This window comes from Pezoporus occidentalis, unplaced genomic scaffold (genome assembly GCF_034315485.1).
Source record: "Pezoporus occidentalis ecotype Australia unplaced genomic scaffold, CSIRO_AGI_Poc_V1 ctg110, whole genome shotgun sequence".
NCBI classification, from domain to species: domain Eukaryota; kingdom Metazoa; phylum Chordata; class Aves; order Psittaciformes; family Psittacidae; genus Pezoporus; species Pezoporus occidentalis.
In genome coordinates, this window is record NW_026912887.1 from 153,004 (window position 1) to 174,235 (window position 21,232).

Below are 21,232 nucleotides of genomic sequence, written 5' to 3' on the forward strand. Positions count from 1 at the left end.
TTAGTTTTTCTTAACCATCATAATACAGTGTCAAGGATGCCCCAAGTTCCTCACAGTAGCTCTCAGTTTCCCTAATAAAGCTTTTATTAATTATTAGTGCCCTCCCTGCATTGCAAGAACACGTCTCACCTTCTAATTCACTTCTCCCATGTTCTCAAAACGTTTGTAACTGTTAAGTAAAAAATTGGTTTCCTTTGGCAAAAGGCTTTCAGGAGCCATTCAGCAGCAGGGCTCGGCCAGTTCATTCACTTTGCTTGGGTTCCCGCTGCCTGATCTAATTCAGAAGCAGCTTAAAGACTGTTTTCCCAGGCAGTGATGCTGCCCATGGCTGTGTACAAAAAATGGGGAGAAGAGCAGTGGGTTGATTTCAGTCTGTTTGGTGAAGCAGACAGGACAGGTTATTTTTGTTAGACACTGGCTCTCGTCACTTCATAATCCTTCTGTGCTTGCTGGGTGTCAGGTTTATCATTACTAAGGGAAAGCAACAGTCCACACTCCAGGTCTGCAAAGCTGCTTTGCTGGCACCTCTCACAGCATGAGCTTTAGCTCTGGAGCATTCAATGCAGCCCAAAGTGCCCTCACATCTTTGGTCAGTCCATGCCTGGATCAAGACATGAATACTTCTTACCCAGTGCCGCCAGACACAGGAGGCACTGTCCCCCAAGGGTCCCACGTGTCCCTCTGGGGTGCAGACCCCTCTGCCGCTCATGGGGGAGCATCTTGAAAGGCAAAGAATGAAGGCTGTTTTTTTCTTGCAAAACATGGGGTTTTAGCACACCCACATAAAATGACCTGTTACAAAACCCCCTTGTGCTCTCACAGATTGAACAGAGGGGAACAGGACTGCCTAAAAGCTGCTGCCCACAGTGGGACATGCAAGCATCACCAGCCCAGGGCACATTTCACTTCATCCCACTGATGGATTTCCACTGGGGAGATGAACCCAGTAGAAAATCTGTGGGGTAGGCTGGAGGTGCTCGCTCCCACATGGGAATGCCCAGCTCTAGCCCTAATTAAATCTTGTGAGTTTGCTCCTCCAAGAGGCTCCCACAGGCCCCACATTGAAGGTCAAGACGTTGCAGGCCTATTTATGTATGTGCTTTGATTAGGAGCAGTCTGGGAGCTTGTTGCTGAGGCCTGGGAGCTTTAAAACTAAGCAAAAGAAATCATTGGAGCTTGTTAATTTGTACTTCAGCCTGAGAGCATTCTCTAATTAAAAAATAACCAAACCACTACTTCTCTGTGTTTTGGTTAAACTATTTAGATTTAATTGAATGGGCCCAGGATTAATGTTGCTACTGTGTTTTATGTGGGGATACTGTGATTTACCTGTTGGGGGCCTATTTCTCTTAGCCCAGTTTAATAATAATTATATCCCAGCTGTGAAGTGAGGATAACCTGCTGATAACCTGCTCCCCTGCTTAAAACATCACTTCAGAGAGCTGAAGTCTGCGTTTACATAAAGGACAGCACCAAGCTCACCAGCTGGTGAGATCTAGCAGAGGGAACTGTCTCCTGGTTTGTCCTTGTGCATCCAGGACTGTACAAGAGGAGTTCTTTACAGACCAGCTGTCAGCAGCATTTTCCATCACCAGACCCAAACAAACAGCAGTCTCTTCAGGGGTTCGTTTTAGAAACATGCTGAAAGCGATTTGTGTCCCAGGAATCCTGTGTCATGCAGCCAGAAGGTTTAAGGGGTGCTCTAAACCAACACTAGGTACAGGTTTGGGCTGGACAGGACCTCAAAGCTCATTAAGTTCTAACCCCCTGCCACAGGGGCTTGCTCCAAGCCCCATCCAACCTGGCCTTGAACACTGCCAGGGATGGGGCAGCCACAGCTTCTCTGGGCACCCTGTGCCACCCAGATAAGCTGGTAAAGGAGGCTGTTTTGATTCATACACACTATGATGTGTAATCTGCAGATATCAGTGCCTCTTGCAGAGCTACCTGCATCCCAGAGTGCTCCTCAGTACTCACACATGGGCTATAGGGTGCCTGGAGGGGCACACAGGAGGATACCCATGGACCATGTTAGCCTTTAATGCCACATAGAATCATAGAATGGTTTGGGTTGGCAAGGACCTTAAGATCACCTTGATCCAAACCCCATCGTTTCATAGTGCAGACTCAGTCCAGGTGCTTGGGGTTAAAGGTGCTGTGAACATGCACTTCAGTCTGATTTTCCTTTACCAATGTGTGTATGATTCCCTGCTGACACTGCTGCCGGGAAGCACGGAGCAACCCGCCGTTACCCAGCACAGAAATGAGCCTGTTACTATGGAAATGAGCTTGTTACCCCTTCCCGACAGGCAAGGTGTGCTGCACCGGGGAAGCTGGCTGCTCCTGAAGGCTGTGGGACAAAGGGGTTCTGGATGACAGCACCCTGGGTGGGATGGAGAAGCTGTGGCAAGTGGCTGGGTGCTGAGATAGCTGCAGGGCAGGGTGGCCCAGGGCACATCCCATGAGTGGAGACAGCTTGAGTGAGCAGACAGGCACTTGTGGTGTCACACAGCCCCAGCATCATGGGGGTAAGCTTGTCAGTTTATACCTACAGGGGCACTGGGTATGTGTATGTACAGAAGAGGCCAAGCACTTCCTCGTGGAAAGTGGAACCGCTTCCAGTGCTTCCTGTGAGCAGGATGGAGAAACACCTCATGGGTGTGCTGGCTGCTGGCACCCAGGGCAAGCAGGGCACTCAGTCCTGGGCTCCAGACCCTGGCAGGATGGGACCATGACCTTCCACAGCAGCACAGCTGTGCAACATTGTCTCTTGGGAGGAAGAGATGATATATCGATGGATGAAGCTCTTACAGGTTAAAAGGGGGATTGTTGGAGACCCCTGTGAGCTGCCAAGGCCAGATTTATACCTGCTGTCTTGCAAAAGCCCCTTCTCCACTGGTGGGCTGGGACGGTGGCATTCAGCAGAGAGGACACCCAGGGCCTTGTCTTGGCAGGGTGACAGCATGCTCTGAGTACCCTGCCAGGCTGCGTGCCCGCAATGAGCATCCCAAGGGGAAGGTGCTGTTTGCTCCATTCACACAACCACCCCAGGTTAGGGTGAGGGCATTTGTTTGACATCCCCAGATGATGTCCCCTGCAGGGGAGCTGACAGCACAGAGGGGCAGGCAGCTCTCTGGTCTTTGGTGAGGAGTATTACACTTCAGCCCTCTCATAGGAAGCTCTTCTCAGTGGCTAAACAGAAGAGGTAGGGGGTGAGTAATGCACTGGGTTCAGAGAGGAGCTTATGCTCTCCCTTGCACTGCCCCATCATTTCCTCCCTGTAGAAGGGCAGCAAGCTGGGACAAGGCTGCTGTCAGCAGGTCCATGTGAGACCTCCACAGATGGTTGTGGCATAGCTCACAGAGACAGAAAGTGCTTTACACACATAGGAACAGACCCAAACCCTGCCACAGCCACAAAGCAGCCCTGAGGCACGTCTGCATGCTACCCCCTGTTCCATAAATGCAACTGCATTGGCCAGGAGCAAATGGTACAAAGGCAAACAGAAGTAGTGATGGGGAAAACAAAAGGGACTACTCCATCTTCAACTTGTGGCACGTAGTCAGCCAGCCTCCATAGGGACATATGCATGGAGCAGAGCAAAATATATCTTCTATGCTTTCATTGCCAGCTCTAGGGGACTCCCACCCCTCCTGCAATGGATGTGTGGGCCAGGAAGGAGAGGTGGGCAGAGTAAATCAGCTTTGCTGTAACGTAGTCATGATTTGGGGGAACACAAAATGTTGCTGCTTTAAAACCAGCAGCGTGTTACAGGTTGTGAAGTGCTTTGTCCCTCTATCCCAGGGGGAATCATGAGAGTTGCTTCAGGTCTTGGGGTGACAAAAGTTCTCCCTTTAGTGGCATGTTAGATATAAAGAAATTGTTCTCCCTTTAGTGGCATGTTAGATATAATGGGAAACCCTCAGATTTGGAGGGGGTGTATGTCTGGACATTTGGAAAATATTTCAGATGGTCCCACATTTTTTATATACATATACACACGTGTGTGTATATATATATAAATTTTATATATATATATAATAAATTATATATATATAATTTATTTTACATTTTGTACTTTACATTTTATAATAGATATGCAATAAGACAATATGTATTATATATGTATATAAATACATCTAAAATCTCATCCAGGAGCTTTTACCGGGGGGGGGGGGGGGTTGTGTGCTGGAGTAGTGAGTCCTTCAGCCTTCACAGCACAGCAGATCCCATCTGCAAACACAACTTCACCTGCGGGAGCTCGCTGCCTCTCTGCATTGCCTCCCTGGCCCTCCAGGCTCCTGCCTCCTCCAGCATATGCTGTTTTCTTCTCGTTACAATATTTCCATGGCTGAGCTTATCTGGGAGGTACATTCAGTACAAAACGGCCATTCATCCAGCCCCCGGGCAGAGACGGGAATGTGTTCGATTCCACGTGGAGCACAGTGGGGTTGTGCACTTTAATACATAGGGAACGTGCAGCATTGGTCCTCTGGAAGAGTCCCAGAGCAGTAGTTTCTGAGCTCAAAGCCTGCCTGGCTCAAAGACCAGCTGCACATTCTGCTGTGAGCACTCGCAGAGCTGCCTGTGCTCAGAGCCTGTGCTCAGGAACAACGTGCCTGTGGTTAGCACAGCACGAAGCCCAGCTGCTCTGCAAAGAGTTAGTCCCAGTGGTTTTCTGGGCCATGTTCCCTGTTGTGGCAGAGCCAGGCTGCAATTGCCTTGCAGGTATTTCAGGCACAGGGCTGACATGCAATAGGTCTAAGAGCAAAACAAAAGTGTATCTCATCATTCAGAGATTATCAAGGGCTGCTCCACACTAGAAATCTATGAAATGTAGGTGTGGTGCTTAGGGACATGGTTTAGCAATGGAATTGGCAGTGTTAGGTCAGTGGTTGGGCTCGGTGATCTTTCCAACCTAAATGATTCACTGATTCTAGAAGCTTTTGTTTTTGCAGACCTGATTTTCAAAAGCACCAGGCACAAGCCTGCTCTCATGCTGCTGTCTCAGTCTCCATTTGGAGCCTTCAACAGCCCAAGATAACCTTTTCAGATGGCTTACATGGGAAATTGTGCCAAATAAACTGAGAAAAAATAAGCATCCAAGGGCTCTCCTGGCTAAACCCATCACTGCCAGAGGAGCCAGTCCTGCCTCTTGTTGAGGAGAGCATTTTTACCATGTGGCTTCAAAGATTTACAGGTCACCAGGGTCACCCCACTCACTTTGCTGCAGGGTCCCAGCCTGGCATCACCCCATCTGCACAGCAGTGAGGCCAACTTAGGATTCAAGAGAGGAGCCTCCCACTCTGTTTTTAAAAGCAGAGCTGATATTAAAGGAAATTATCATACATAATATTTCAGCATTTAACTCTTCAAAGAATCAAGCTCTTCCCATAAGGTCATTTCTTTGCATAGAGCAGAAGAAGAGCATGCCAGGTAGGACACAGAAGTATCTGAAGAAGCTGCTGGGAGTGAAATTAGTGCTCTGCAAGCATGGCAGCTGTCATTATGCTGCAGGTTTTGGAAACTGGGGATAGGGAGACTGAAGAAGGACCACAAGGATGACTGGGGGTCTGGAGCATCTCCTTTATGAGGAGAGATTGCAGGAGCTGGGCCTGGTTAGTCTGGAGAAGAGCAGACTGAGAGGGGATCCCATCAATGCAGATCAGTACCTCAAAGGCAGATGCCAGGAGGATGGTGTCAGACTCTTCAGTGGTGCCCAGTGACAGGATGAGGAGCAGTGGCCATAAGCTGAACCACAAGAAGTTTCACCTCAACACAGAATCATAGACTCATAGAATATGAGGAAGAGCTTCCTCCTGTTGGGGGTGGCAGAGCACTGGAGCAGGGTGCCCAGGAGGGCTGTTGGGTCTCCCTCTCTGGAGACGTTCAAACCTGCCTGGACATGTTCCTGTGTGACCTGCTCAAGGTGTCCCTGCCTTGGCAGGGGGTTGGACTGGATGATCTCCAGAGGTCACTTCCAACCCCAACGATTCTGTTATTCTGTGATTCTGCAACTTTGCTTTCATTCCAAGCAGGAAATTTAACTCCAGGCTGGATCAGATCAGGTCCACTTTCCCTTCCAGATACCTCCTGGGACAACATCCTCCAACTCCAGGAGATATTTCTGGTGGAGACAGTTACTGAGGCCCACAGAAACTGCAGTGGACAGTTCCTGGTGCTCTCCATAGAACCAAACATACCTGTACCAGTACGGGTTTTCATTCAGGACACTCACTGCATCACCTGGGGCATTTGAGTGTCAGCATTAGGCACACTTTGTTTCTTTATCACTGCTTACAACGTATTGCAGGAGCACTGCTTCAGAAGTAGCATCATTGATTTCTTCTAATTGTAAATCCTATAGAAAGTTTTAAGCTTGCAACTGTCCCAGTTTTGCTCTCGATGGAGCCAATAAATGTGAAGAGTTGCTCCCAGGTTACTGTCATCACAGCAATAAAAAGCCAATGTAATTGAAAAGTGAATCAGGGAAACTGTCAGACTGGGGAGCAATGATAATAGCAGAAACTACCTGAGGGCCCAAGCCCAAAGCAAAGTCTTGTCACTGGCTGCACAGAGCTGGAGCCCATTCTGAACACACTCCTGTGCTGGTACATATCTAACAGAGGACATGAACCCTGTGTGAAAATACTAGAGCATAGAGCAAAGCAGGAGCAATGACCATGTGCTTGTCAACAGGCCAAGCACTTAGTGGATGAGCCAGCAAAGGTGATTTTGAGCCTCATCTGAGATGGTTCCTCTTCCTAAAAGGCAAAATTACAATGGAACTATAATCCAGTAATTTCTCCCTATATTAGCATAAAGCTTAAAAGCAAAAGTTGGAGATGCAGCAGCAAATGCATATTTGTCAAGAGAACAATTATTTCCCACTAGGTAGATTAACTGGTGCAGGAAAACCCAAACCCCCACAAGTCATTACTGTTCCCACATTGTTAAGATCAGACAATAAGCATGGTTGTGTTTGTAATCCGGATAGCTTGAAGCAAAGCAACAAGCAGCATCACAGAAGACTCTGAAAAAGCCTCTTAGTGTCAATGCTGGTATAGAGGGAGACTAGAAAAGACTTCTGAGAGGGAGAGGAAAGTAGCAGCATATGTCAGCATTGGCAGTGGTATGTACCGAGGTGAGTTTTCACACCTGTAGCTCTGGAGGCTGGCACAAAGGAGGAGGAAGCTGATTTGGAGATGTTGTTCTTCCAACACAGTCATCTAGGGACATGGGGAGGCAGATACTGAAGAAGTCAACTGTCTTTTACTCTACATAAGGACAGGATGCATACAGCATATCGGAGGTCTCTTGTCCTCAGATCACTGCCCATGTAAAGTCTGTGAGCACTTCTAATTAAGTCAAGGAGGCCCACACATCCCTGCAGCTATCCTCTAAAAGGAGTGCAAGTAAAGAGCAGGTCTAGGGGACAGTGCTCTGGGCTGTGAAGCATTCACGGGGTGAACATCCACCTGGTGATGGGTGAACACAGGTTTTGAACAGCTTCTAGAAGGACTGTTCCCTGAAAGGGGAGAAAGCAAACTCATAAACTACAGCAATAAAAGTTTGTATTGGCCTCAGAGAACTGCCCCTGAGCCAAGAACAAGAAGTAAACCCCAATGCAGGTTGAACGTCACACACTGATGAGATTGGGGTGGGGTAACTACATGCAGACAGGCTGCTTCTGTTGCTATGATGTAACCTCTAGGATGAAATTATGGGTTTGGCATATGGATGGAGTCAGGAAGATGCTGGGGCTCAAGTTCAGGTTTGAGTTTCTCCAAGGCAAAGACACCAACAAAGTGCAGGATAGGTGGTTGATGAGGCACCATTGCTTTTACCTCCATAAAAGTGCCAGTGTGCAATCAATACTGCAGGAAGCAGACCTGGAAGGATGTAAACCCTGGGCAGCCTCAAGGCACTTTGCAAACCTCCACTAACAACGCCTTCCAACACCACTGTGAGGCAACTATATGCATTAACTCCCATTTCCACACCTCTAGCTGCCAAGAGAAATGCTTTACATAATGATACAGGTTGAGAAGTACACAGCTGCTTGATTTTTACTTGCTCTTTTAGCATTAAAGCAAGCAGAATACAGGTGCTGAGATTTCCTCATGCACAACAAAGCAGGCTGGAAATCTGTGACTAAATACCAGGGATTTGCAATCCAGCTTTGAACTGTGCAACAAGGAGCCACTGGTGACAATTGTGCGCTCGCTATTTTTAGCTGGGCAGTGTGAACACTGAACCCCTGAGGAACAGGGACAGGAGCAAAACCATCAAACCCACCAGGCTTGCTTTTCAGAGAACTCATTTGGGGCAAAGAGAGGAATTGTGTCTTTTGCCCCTGCCATCCACTTTTCCACGCATTTTCTGCACCAGGTTTTTGAATGTTGGAGATGATAAACAAATAGAACCATAGAAATCAGTGCTACAAATGGAACAATATAAATGTGCAAGTCTGCCTGTGCACACACATACACATAAATATTTTAGGGTCCAGATTTAATCAAGGTGCACTTAGTTTTCCTAGGTAACCACTTTGAGGATTAATGTTTTTGCCTCTATGCAATGTGCAGCAGTGGTGAGGGAAGACACTCTTAGATTACACGCCAGGCATCTCAGAACTGATAAGGTCTGTCCTGTCCTCATCAGGCTGGAGGGGAAAGGAGTGGGAACTTCTTGCTGCACTATTTCCAGAATGCTGGCTGTGCAATCTGACCTTATGCTCTTGGCTGCAGAAGTGGGCACAAGCTTGTGTCACCTTTCCTTCACGGCAGCATTAAGCCAGAGGTGTTTGGCCTTTTGGGGTTTCTTGAAGGGCGTACAGGTCCTGATGCTCACTGTTTGCTGCAGGCAAGCCTGTGGTTTGGGAGAGTTTAAGGTGCTGTTTAGAGGAGGATCATCTGCTGCACAGTGGGTGACTTGAAGCGTTACCACCCTTCTTTACTGACTGCACTGGAGGCTCAGGGAGACTCATATCCTCACCTGGTGCTGCAAGTCAGCCAATGTCTTCTCTTCCGTACCTTGGCAGATATTAATACCACAACCGTTACACATGTGTAAAGTTCCTCTGCTGCAAAAACGCTCATTTCTATCTATTCTACAGAAACCACCTGGTTTAAATATCTGGTGTGTGTAAGAATAACATTTATCTACATGATCTGCAGCTAAGACGGAAATGTTTTCTGCTTGTGCTTACCACAGAGGCCCAATTGGAGAGTTAGAAGGTAAAAAAAGGGGCAGAGACAAGGTTGTGTCTCATGGCAAGGTGTAAGAGCTATTAGGGGAATGTCTCAGGGTTTTATCTCTGTTGGGATGGTCAGGACTGATACCAGATTGCTGCACCTCCACCCTGGAAAACCAGTCCTGGCATAGGGCTCTGTTTCTCTTCTGCTCTACCAACATGAAGTAAGCTGGCAAGAGCTGTGGCAACATCCATTTCCAACATTCACACTGTTAGTGTTAAATGAACCCAAAAGAGCAAAATTTGCAAAGTTATATTGAGGTGTTGAAATGAGGTTGGAAAAAACCTATGAGAGGGAGCTGCAACAAGCCCACATGCCTCTTCCTCCAAGTACCAGCCCTGCAGTGGCTGAGTCTAACTCTGTTCTTCCCACAGTTTGACATGCAGAGGATAACACTGGAAGAGCTGAAACACATCCTCTACCACGCCTTCCGGGACCACTTAACGATGAAGGACATTGAGAACATCATTATCAATGAAGAGGAGAGTTTAAATGAAAACTCTGGCAACTGTCAAACAGAGTTTGAAGGTGAGAAGGAAAGTTTCTGTGTTTCTGTACAATTCTCTTTCTGCTTCACCTGTAAAGCTCACTCAGATCTGTGACATGCAATGGGCAAGGATGCATGGAGTTAGCATGGAGTTACTTTAGAGTAAGTAGCAATGACACAGAACTCAAGAGTTGCCATTAGCCTTCTTCCATGTGGTCTAAATAAACCTGATCCTGTTTCAGGCAGGAGGATGAACTAGTGGGTGCCTTATGGCTCCCTCTGATGGGATTCAGGCAGAAGGATGTGCAGCCCATGCTGAGCTGAGTATCTAAGATAGACTGAATTTCCCTACAGAAATACACATATCTCATCCCATCATTGGAAGACCTTATTGGCACTGGGTCCTGCCCTAGCAAGCTGAGTTAGGCTCCACCAGTTTTCTGTTGTCTTCCCATAAACAGAAAGGTCTGCTCTGGGGTCCCAGGGAATATGCAATATTCAGGCTACATATATATGCAATATATGCAGGCTACACAGGTACACCCCAGGACAGCTCATCTCAACCCATCTGAGAGTGTCTGCAAGATCAAGGTCTAAGCAATCCTCAGGAGTAGCTAGAGAAAGGAAGATGTTTGCTTTGACTGCTGTAGCTTTACACAGCATCCTCTCAGCACTGCAACAAGACCACCAAGTAATCAGCAACTGTGATCAAACAGAGCCTCAACTTTTACAGTGGGTTTTGCACTCTGAATGGAGTCAACACTGGCAAGTACCTCTCCTATTTTCAGCCACTTCAGAAGAAGCATTTACTTGGCCAGAGGAATTTGTGCTGCTCCAAATACTTGCTGGTTTGATCAACTAAACATACAAAATCATCTAAATCAGCAAACATACTAAATCATCTCAAGTTGCCCCTTCCAACCCAAACCATTCTATGATTGGGTTGGAGAACTTGATGTGGAAAAAAATGTAAAGGATTTGGCTTTATTGAGCCTCAAGAAGGGAAGTCTCAGGAAGATCAGGGGTGCATGTCCCATCCTTACCAGTGTTCAAAGCCAGGTTGGAAGGGGCTTGGAGCAACCTGCTCTAGTGGAAAGTGTCCCTGCCCATGGCAGGGGGTTGGAACTGGATGAGCTTTAAGGTCTCTTCTAACCCAAACCAGGCTGGGATTCTGTGGAAAGTCCAAGGAGATCCTTAACAGAGAACTTCAGGGTTTCTGCACATTGCCCTGGGACAGCTTCTGTGCTTTCCCACCCACAGCAATGCCACTTTGCATAGGCCATTTCAGGAGAAATGCTGATACTCTGAGGGATCAAACAGCCTCTGAAAGGGCAGAAGGCAGAGACACTGAAGCGTTGTTCAAACAAAGGATAAACAGTGCAATTCTTAGCTTGGCTGATCAATGGGATTCAGCAGCTCTAGCCAGTACACTCACCCTCTGCTAAATACTGCAGAAAAGAGGTAGAAGAGCAGAGCTGAATGTTAAAAAGCCTGCAGGAGGGAAGCAAGAAGCATTGCTCTTCAAATCCAGCCAAGCAGCACTGGGTTTTTGCTCCTCCTGGAGAGCAGCAGGGAGGAAGAGAGGCTTTACTTACATAAATGGAGTTGCTAGTCCTCACTGACCTCCTGATTCAGAGGAGGCATGAGCCAGCTGTCACCACAGCAAGAGACATGCAGGCTTCTTTCAGCTTCACTACTTGGGTGAACTATTATTCCAGTCACAAAAGAAAAAATGGGTCCAAAACCCTAAATGCTCAGAATCTCATTCTGGAAGTCCCAGCTTCCAAAAGTACAGCAAGAACAGCTTTTCTCGTGGGATGTTGGCATTGCTGGTGCTAGGCAGAACCTAGAAGCAAAACAGACCCTTTTTTTAGATGTTAGAAATACACACACACACACGCACAAATCCACCAGAGAATAAAGATCAGCTGAACACTGCCAACAAAGATGCAAAGTTTTGCTTCAGATTCCAGAAGAAGGGGGACAGTTCTGGTCCATGGCAGCTCTGACATGAGCATTTCTCCCAGGAAAGGCAGGCTGAGAGCAGGTTCTGTCCCTGCAGGTCTCCAGGCTGGACATGCCATTACCTGAATGACATACTTGTGCCTTGAGCGCTCCCGTTTCCCAAGCACTAAGATCCCCATAGGGCTCAAAAGCAGAAATTATAGGGCCTCATGGCATAAATCAATGGTACCAAGGGAGAGCTGTCATGAAGGATGAACAGCATCTCAGTCTAGCTTTAAATGGCTGTATAGAACTGTCTCCATGTAAGGCAGTCACCTTTTACTCACTTCTTAATTAGTGGAGTGAAAAAGATGCTTTTTGGGTATAATTCCTCAAGCTTATTTTAGGTGTTACCTTGGGGTAAGATGAATTGCACCTTAAAGAGCACCTATTTCTTTCAATTCTAAAGGTAGCCTAAAGGGACCAGTTTAAAGGCTCACATCTATATTTAATCTACATTTCACACATCTCACTGAAACACCTTTAACTATGGGTAGGAATGAAGCCAGGATGAGCCCCGATGGTTTTCACTGAGATTTGGGAATGACTCCTAAGTGAAGAGACTGAGCAGTAGTACCGTGCTGAAATGGGGGATCTCCACTCACTGTCACCTCTGGGTATGTTCTTGCCATCAAAGAGAAGCCCCCAAACCCTTCTCTGTCCTGTGGACAGAGATATTCCTCCCTCCTCCACAACTGGGGTTAAGCTGGCTCAGCCCTGCATGAGCAGATTGCTGTAATTCTCACAAATTTGCCATTTTGGCTTCTTGTCATAAGGTCTTTACAACTATATAATGTCACTCCTTTATCAGCATGGATGATATAACCTTACATCTCTCTCCCACACTCATACATACACAACCACACACACACTTTAACCAAAATACAGTATTTATATTATGGTCAGGGGCAAGGGCAGGATTTTGTTCACTTCATTCTAAACATTAGAGTCATTTTCAAGACATCAAGTCTAGGCTTAAATTACAACCTTTCCTCCTATAGATCATAGAATCATAGAATGGTTTGGGTTGGAAAGGGCAGGAGAATGAAGTTGAGAGCCAAGAAGAGTGTATGTTTTTATAAGAAGAGACACAAGAAAAGGACATGGGTTTGCAGCGACCTTGTACAACCAGAAATCCTAGTACAAAAATAATCTGCCTGGCAGTTCCCTTTATCCAAACACTCATGACATCAAGCTGGTGGCAATCAGGAGTGCCGGCTGGTTACAGTGACCCATGCTGTCTGCCATGGGTATTTCATCCTTAGCCCTGACACTCAGATTAACTGGATGTACAAGAGCTGCTGGCACAGCTCCCCTCCCTGCTCCTCACAAACAAGCACTGGGAGCATCCACTTCTCAGCTAAAGGCTTGGGAATGAAAAACTGCCCTCTTAAAATGAAAATAACTCCCAACAGCCAGAGAGAGCAAATATCACTCACCTTTGGCAGGGTTATGACAGAAGCCACTATAAATACACTGTAGCTGCTCATGTTAGCAAGCCTTTTTCTGCAGGTAAGAAAGCTCTTGGTGCTTACCCTTGACCATCTCAAACCCATCATGGGCATCGTGACCAGCACAGCAGCCACAGTCAGTGGACTGGTGCGCCCTGAAATGGAATGGACCCTTTAACCTCATGTCCTGGTGAAGAAGTTATAGTGAAGTTGTAGTGACAGGACAAGGGGTAATGGGTTAAAACTTAAACAGGGGAAGTTTAGGTTGGATATAAGGAGGAAATTCTTTCCTGTAAGGGTGGTGAGGCACTGGAATGGGTTGCCCAGGGAGGTTGTGAACGCTCCATCCCTGGCGGTGTTCAAGGCCAGGTTGGACGAAGCCTTGCGTGGCATGGTTTAGTGGGAGGTGTCCCTGCCCATGGCAGGGGGGTTAGAACGTGATGATCTTAAGGTCCTTTCCAGCCCAATGATTCTATGATTCTAAGTTAAAGTGATGGTAGCTCTGCCACTAGTGACACCATGGTGACCTCCTCGCCAGCCTGTCCCTTGCATTTTGAGAAGATGAAGGATGTCCCAGCCTCAATTTGCCTTTGCTTCTTGAGATCTCATTTACATGAGTCTGTGAGGTGCTCTCCCTGCTAAGAAGGGGCCAGGACATCTCCAGAGGAGCTTCAGGCTCTGACCATATTTAAGGGACCAGCTCATGTTCAAACCCCGCCGTGTCCCATGGGTATTAAAAACTCCTGCTGGCAACCAAATGCAAAAGAGATTGAGCATCCAGGAGTGCCAGCTATGGAAATGAGCTGGGAAAAGCACAAAGGATCTGTGAATGTGGAGAAAGGAGAGAAGTGAGGGCAAAATCTCACCAGTTAGCAGGAAGGGCAAGTGGTTCTTCATATTTAAGAGGACAATTCACAAAGCAGCATGTACTTGTGTTCACAGTAAAGAAAGTCAGTAATTTCAGCTTCTTTGTCTCCCTATGGATTGCTAGAAGGCAGAGGAACTGTAATACTCATCATCTTCCTGGAGTAATTCCTACTGAGCCCCAGCCAGCAACAACCAGTCTCTCTGGGTTTGCAACACCTCTACATTTCAGCACAGACCCTTCCCCTTTCCTCTGGAGTTATTTGGTAGGTTATTTGACTATTTGGTGTACCTTCAGTCAGTAAAGAACAATAATGATGATTTACCTGGATCCTGCTGCCTTAAAGCTCTATTTTTACTTGATGCTATAACAACAGCCTGAAGAAATTGTTGAAGTAGGGAATGCTTCTGCAAGAAGCACTGAACATGCTTTACTCTTTCCCTTTGGAGAGTTGCCATCACAAAAAGCCTTGGCCACTCTTTAACTGCTGCTCTCAGTCACCATGATCAGCACCAGAGCCCCATACTGAATGTCAGTGCTGACTGTGATGGCTTGTGTCACTGTTTCTTTCTGCTGGCTGGGAGTGATTTCAAGGTACAGAAATAATAATAGAAAAGTAAAGAAAGAAATAACTAAAGCTGTGATTTAACAAGCTTTTCAACATGCCGGAGCATCCCGCACAAAGCCAAGGAACCACAGTATGGATTCTGAGCGCATTATGAAAGCAAGCAAAGGAATCAAGGAATAGAGCAAGGCAAGCAGAAAGCAAGTAATTTAAGAGAGCTGCTGTAAGAGGGATTTCATTGTCTGCACAGAATACAGCAAGTCTCATGGAGCACTGGTAGTGCCTTGGGCAGCTTGACTCAAAGTGCTGCCTAACAAGGGATTCTTGTGCCTCTGGTGCTGAGCTGATGCTGGGAACCACATGGGAGCCGGGATTTGGACATAGGCACTGCTAAATCCTGGCCAGAGGAGGTGGTGGGGGATGAAGCAAGCGTTCAAACCGCAGCATCCAGTGCTCTCTGCTCTCTGCGCAACGAGGTTTAAGCCTGGATCAGGAAAAAGTTTTCTTTCCCATATATTCTAAAAGCATTCTCCTATACTTTTCTAAACACGGGCCCTGGAGGCGTATCACAATTCTGAGCTTGTTGCCAGTCACCTGAAAGTCTCCCACCGTCACAAGTACATACGTAAGAAGAACACAACGGGTACACATCCCTTTGCAGGCACAAACACGACCATGTGTTACTGCCCGTAGTGGCAGTGCATCACTATCCATCCCATATATGAGGATCCTCTGTGATTATCTCCGGGACCTGCAAAGTGTTTTCAAACAGATTAATATTCACATTACTCCCATACCACATATTGTTCTGATATTCATAGGTAGGGAGGCTAACACAGAGCTCAGAACTGGCTTTAGCGAGTCACAGCATGAATCCTTCAAATGCTAAAAATCCCAACTGTCTCATTTTAACTGCTGCGAATTATGCTCACCTCTTTTGGCAATTATTCTGCAAGTATTCATCTGAAAAGATTATTAATAAGTCTGAATTTGCTTAGGCACAGAAAACAGGAAGACAGTTGGGAAAAATGACTAACATACTGTGCATACTCACACTGTCTTTTATAAGTATTGCTGGGGAGCAAATCTTGAATCTCTGCTCATTCCCAGTTGCCCTGGATGAGACTAAGGGATTCACAGCAGACCAATGTTTCACATTAAAGAACTCTAGCGAAAACTTCATAAAGAGCTTTAAAAGAAATACACAGAGAAACCAAGACACGCCTAGAAGAAATTCAGACCCAGCTGAGAGAGAAAGGACTTCCTGCAGTATGAGAGGGTGGTCTATTAGGGAAGTTGGTTTGGAAGTAATGAAAGGTAACGTGGTTTATTTGGAAATGCCCCAGGAGGGAGAGGTAAGACTTGGCTGGTGCAGGGGACCTCTGGGGTGTGGACTAGAGGGTTCTGCCAAGGTAATAATCAGAGGCAAAGGAGGATTTCTGTGCTCAGCTGATCCTGGTGGAAAGCAAAACCATTACCTTGGCCCAAAAGCTCATCTTTCCCATGTCTTCTCTTGCAGTGCACGCCCAGAAGCAGAACAGACAGACCTGTGTACGGAAGAGCCTTATCTGCGCGTTTGCCATGGCCTTTATTATAAGCGTGATGCTGATCGCGGCCAACCAGATCCTGCGGAGCGGCATGGAGTAGCCTCTCACCATGACACTGTGAACCAAACTGACCATGCATGCGCATGCCACCGGGTGAGCTCCCCCTGAACCGACTCTCACACGGCAAAGAGACAGAGGCAGGCAGATAAAGCACCATTCGACAAGGAGCCTGAGGCCAGCAGCGTAATGTGTCTTGTGAATCAACTACATTCTTTTGGCAGGGACATAAAAGGGCTGTCTTAATGCTTTAAAGGTTTTGTTTCCTAATGCAATAAAAAAAAATAATATACAGGAGTCCCAACTTATTGCTTCAAAACAGCAATGGTAACTTGGAAGAGACTTACATCCAGCAGCCTGTGTGGCAGTTTTAAGGAGGCACAGCCTCATGACTTATTGCAGCAGGGCTGTCTTTTAACCTAGGGGCCGACTGACTATTCCACGTAGCTCTCCGCTGGGCCCACATTCCCAGGAAGTTGATCGTAGCATTGCCACAAGCAAGTTCTGTTTGTTTCGTTCCATGTACGCCAGCTTCACCTTGTTTTTCCCTTATGACCATGCCTTTGAGTTCATGGCATTAGAGGGGAGCTAGAGCATCCTTGTACAGTATTTTCAGAGTAAAAAGAAGAGGAGAATTTGCCAGCATCATACAAAATCTCTATTTTTGCTTCATAAACGCCACCTTTGACACAAGACTGTGGGGGAGCACAAGTCCCCTTGCCATTTTACTCCAACCGTGAATCAGGGCTTAAGAAGCATCACCCGTTTTCACACATCTCTGAGATTTGTGCAAAGTCTTCCAACCGACTCTGCAACCACCAGCACCAGTTAAAACTCCCTCTATTTGGTCCTGTCTACACATTCAGCATTTGCTTTCCAGAAGTTTTGCCTTTCTTCTATACTGGTCTTCAACAACCTCACCTGAGATTGGAATCACGAGGAAAGCTCAGAAAGAGCTTTCCTCCCTTCTTTTCCCCTGTGCAATTTCTTTGTTTTATTTCCTATGTCCTGGTTGTACTCTGCAGTGAAACCTCCATGTCAGACACCTTCTCATGGAGAGTTCATATTTTCACCTACATGGTATTGTGTGATTTTGACCAGCTCGCTGCTCCAGTCCCTCCCAGGAGCCATCTCACCACCACCATCCCATGAACAAGTTCCAAAGCTGAAAAGCAGACCGCAGCAAGAGGAGAAGGAATCAAACTAGAGCCTACCACCATGTGTTACATACTGTGTCAGACTTCCAGATCCTGCAAGTGTTAATTTTCCTGGATGAGATTATAATGAGCAGCAAGGAGAAGATGGAGTCATGAAGACTAGAGATAACACGTCCCATGGAAAGCAGAAGCACTGGGCGAGCCTGAAGCCAGGATTACAGCAGAAAGCACTTTTCCCTTTAAACTTGTCACAAACCCTTGCATTTACCTTCGGATGAACTGCACACCTGTGTGTCACCCCAGGAAAGATCTGATTTCCTTGTCCTCATGGGAGAGGTTTCCCAGCCAGCTGGCATGGGAAGTGCTCATGGGGCAGTCCACGGGGGCACCTGGGCACTGGAGTTGTGATGGCTTCATGGTGCTGGCTGGGTGAGCTCCCAGAACCCTGAGGAACAGCAAGATCTTGCTCCTGTAAATGTAGGTGACTGTTTCCTGTGTCACAAGAGGGGCAGGATGGCTCCCCAGGGGACTGCAAACCACCAGCTTCCCTCGTACTACACAGCAGCCTTTGACTTAAGCCTGGATCCATCCCAAAGACTCGTTTCAGGTCTTTCTTTGATTGCAAGTTCGATTGGTAACATTTAACCTGTACTTTTTACTAGTCTAATTTAAAAATCTGCTCCTCATTGTTCTGTCTCCCATCACCCCCTTAAAACTCATGTCACCCACTTTGGATTTCGCATTTAGGTGTGTGTTTCAATTGCCCACCTCCACGTGGTTGCCATTTTCCTAGTGCCTCCCCTCATATCACCAAAGATGACATCTGCCTTTTCCAAAGCAGTTATTTTTCCCTGCCTTTCACAAACACAAACTTCTGTATTTCTTTTCTGCTGTGACTAAGGGAGGTCAGCTGCAAAATATTCCACAAAAAATGGCTGCATCTCCCAAAAGATGGAGATGATACTTATGATTGCTATAGGGCAGCAGCAGACTCCAAAACAGTGGAAAAATCACAGGCAAGCTCTGAGGGTGGGATGTGCATTGCTGGGGATTCAAGGCACAATCCCAGCACTCACTGCACTGGACTCTGCAGGTAATGAGCTTTGAGAACATTTTTAGGTTCCAGGGGCATGTGGAAAGGTGGCACAGTGGAAAAAGTCTAAATGTTCCTTGCCACTGAGCAATACTTATGTTTTCTTTGGGACTGTGCTGGAGTGAACACAGGCTGCAGATGGAGGTGGAGCAGAGAGGTGTGCACAAACAAACAGCCCTACTCAGTGACAGCAGAAACACAGGGCAGAGTGGTGCCTCTCCACTGAGCCCAGAAACAGGCTAAAACATACAGACCAGGCATCTCTCTATGTTTTTATCACTCATCTGACAGCTAACACCAGGCAGACTCCCAGTTGTGAGAGCTACCTTATGGAGGAGATGAGGGTTTGCATTTCTTTGAGCTTTCTGGATGGTTCCATAATTTCTACATGCATGCTCCACCAAAATCATTGTAAATACAGTCATTTTTCAGCGTAATTCTTCACCTTGAAGCTTCATTTGTAAAACCAAATCTATAATTAATATATTGGTAAAAGCCATAGCCTGGTATCAGTAGAGTTCATTGCAAAACTCCCCACTGATTTTACTGGGTACAGGATTTGAGGGGGGGGGGGGGTGTTGGGGTTTGCTTTTTCTGTAGGGAACCCAACTTATCCATTATGAATCAGTGCCGTGTCTTGCCAGAGGTCTCCTTTTCCTTCCTAGAGCAGCCTTTCTCCACCTAAAGGGGTCTTGAAGAGAACTCTTCTTTAATCTGTCAGGATCTTCTGGTAGCTGGCGGCAATGCAGGATGGATCAGGCCGAGCCATTTCATCCTTTCCTCTCACTACAACATTTCTCCCAACACCTTTCTATCCTTCCTAGCCAGCAGCACTGGACCTGCATCTCTAACCTACCTCCCTACCTCCATTTATGTAACATCCATTTATCTTCTTTTTTTCCCTCTCTACACAAGAAGGCAAAAAAAGGGCTTTTTGTTGCTTTTACAGACAGTAAGTAAAAATAGAGCAGGAAAATTTTGATTGGAACCTGAAGCTTAGGGGGAAGAAGGTGAAGAATCAAAGAAATGAAAAAAAAAAAAACCACATCCACCCTTCAAAAAAACCCCAAAACTATTTAAGTGCTAATTAACATACTTTAAAAAATACCCAGACTGCAGCAGTGCTAGGTAGAGCTGTCAGAATAAGCACTAAACTTATGCTCTTGCCAGTTACATGAGAATTTAAGTGTCTTTTCAGCACTGCAATTCAGTATGAAAAGGATATTGCTATGGCAACCCTGGCTGCTCGTGACATGTGTGCCACTGTGTCAGAGCAACACACAGCGATTCCAGACGCTCTCCCAGCCGCACTGAGGATGGACAAACAGCAGCTCAGGACGGTGTTTCAGCTCATGGATTAGCAAATTATAAGCACCCCAAAGATTGTTGTCTTAGCCACAGAAAAGTGTGTGCAATTAAACAGACACGCTCAGGGAAGGCTTAGAGATGGACGTGATGACTGTAGCTTGAGGAAGGTTTTGGTTTTGTTTGGGAGCAAGTGAAATCAACACAGCGTAAACACTGTGCTGCGCTTGTTGAGGACTCTTTTGGCAGGTCCTTCATGTAGGGATCGATCTCTAAAGGGAAAGATTTGGGTTACAGCTTCTGTAAGGAACAGGGCGGCATCACTGAGAGCTGTTGGCTTTAACCATTGATAACCATTGGCTTTAACTTTGAAGGCATATCCCGATTTTCCGCTGTCGGAGAAGATGACAGAGGGAACAAGAGGCATGTGGCATGCTGAAATACTTTGAAGTCCACAGAGAAATGAATTCCAGCAACAGCTGCTGAAAAAACATTTCTTACCTGTCAGGTCCAAAGCTATACCACAGGGTCAGCCATGAAGCAAACCACAGGTGAGCAGTTCCCAGACAAGACAAATGCATTGTGGTGGTGACAGTGGCCATGACAGGCTATGCCACACAAGGACTTCATTAGGATCTGACCCTCTTGACAAGTCTACCACTGAGAACTAATTTCTAATAATTAGAAACAGCATCAACAGTAATTTAGAGAATTAAACAGGGTGGGCAACTGGGAAAAACTGGCTTTGTAAGGGAGAATTTGGTCCTCACGCTGTTGGAGGTCAGGTAGGTTAAAAGAGAGCTGACAAAAAGAAAACAATTATATTCATGTTTGACAAGTACCCACAAATATACCAGTTACTGTTAGCAGACACAGGACAAGAGTCTCCTGTAAGCAGAAGTGTGGGAGGTGGTAGGAGACCCAGCTACCTGCCCCTGCTCCCAGGTAAGCTAGAGCTGAGTATCTGGGTAACATCTGGTGATCTGAATATATTTCATACAGACTGTTCAGTGGTTACTGGGAGCTCATATGCTGCATACAGTGCAATTTTGTAAAAGAAAATATATATATATCATCTTTTTAAGCTGGGGCTAAGTCAGTGGGTTGTTTTTTTTTTTTTTTGGTCCTTTACCTGTAAGAAATAGGATAGCAAGCAAGCAAATCAAGATAGAAAGCATACCCAAGGATGCTACTCTGCATGGCTAAAGTCTGACAGACTTGGATGAGCAAAGTACCTACTGACAAACCAACCCCACACTGCACCTTTCTGCCTCTGCAGAAGACCAAAACATCTCCTGGGATGGCCAGAGGACTGTGATGGCCATCTGAGGTCCAGTGCTGGCTTTGCCCGAGATGACACACTGCTTTGCAGGGTGCTTGGTACAAGAAGACTCTCCCTCCATTGTGCTCACGTGCACAGAGCAAGCAGTGCTCCAAAGGGCTG

General features: G+C 46.5%; 1 protein-coding gene across 3 annotated transcripts in view; it reads left to right on the top strand.

Annotated features, from left to right (window-relative positions):
- CALN1 (calneuron 1) overlaps nt 1–17,731 on the top strand; it is a 134,517-nt gene extending 116,786 nt beyond the window's left edge. For all 3 annotated transcript variants that reach the window (XM_062631817.1, XM_062631826.1, XM_062631835.1), the window contains 2 exons: nt 9,632–9,785; nt 16,149–17,731. In XM_062631817.1, the coding sequence (XP_062487801.1) occupies nt 9,632–9,785; nt 16,149–16,276 (282 nt within the window). In that variant the 3' untranslated portion in view covers nt 16,277–17,731. The remainder of the gene's footprint in view (nt 1–9,631; nt 9,786–16,148) is intronic.
- The last annotated feature ends 3,501 nt before the right edge of the window (nt 17,732–21,232 follow it).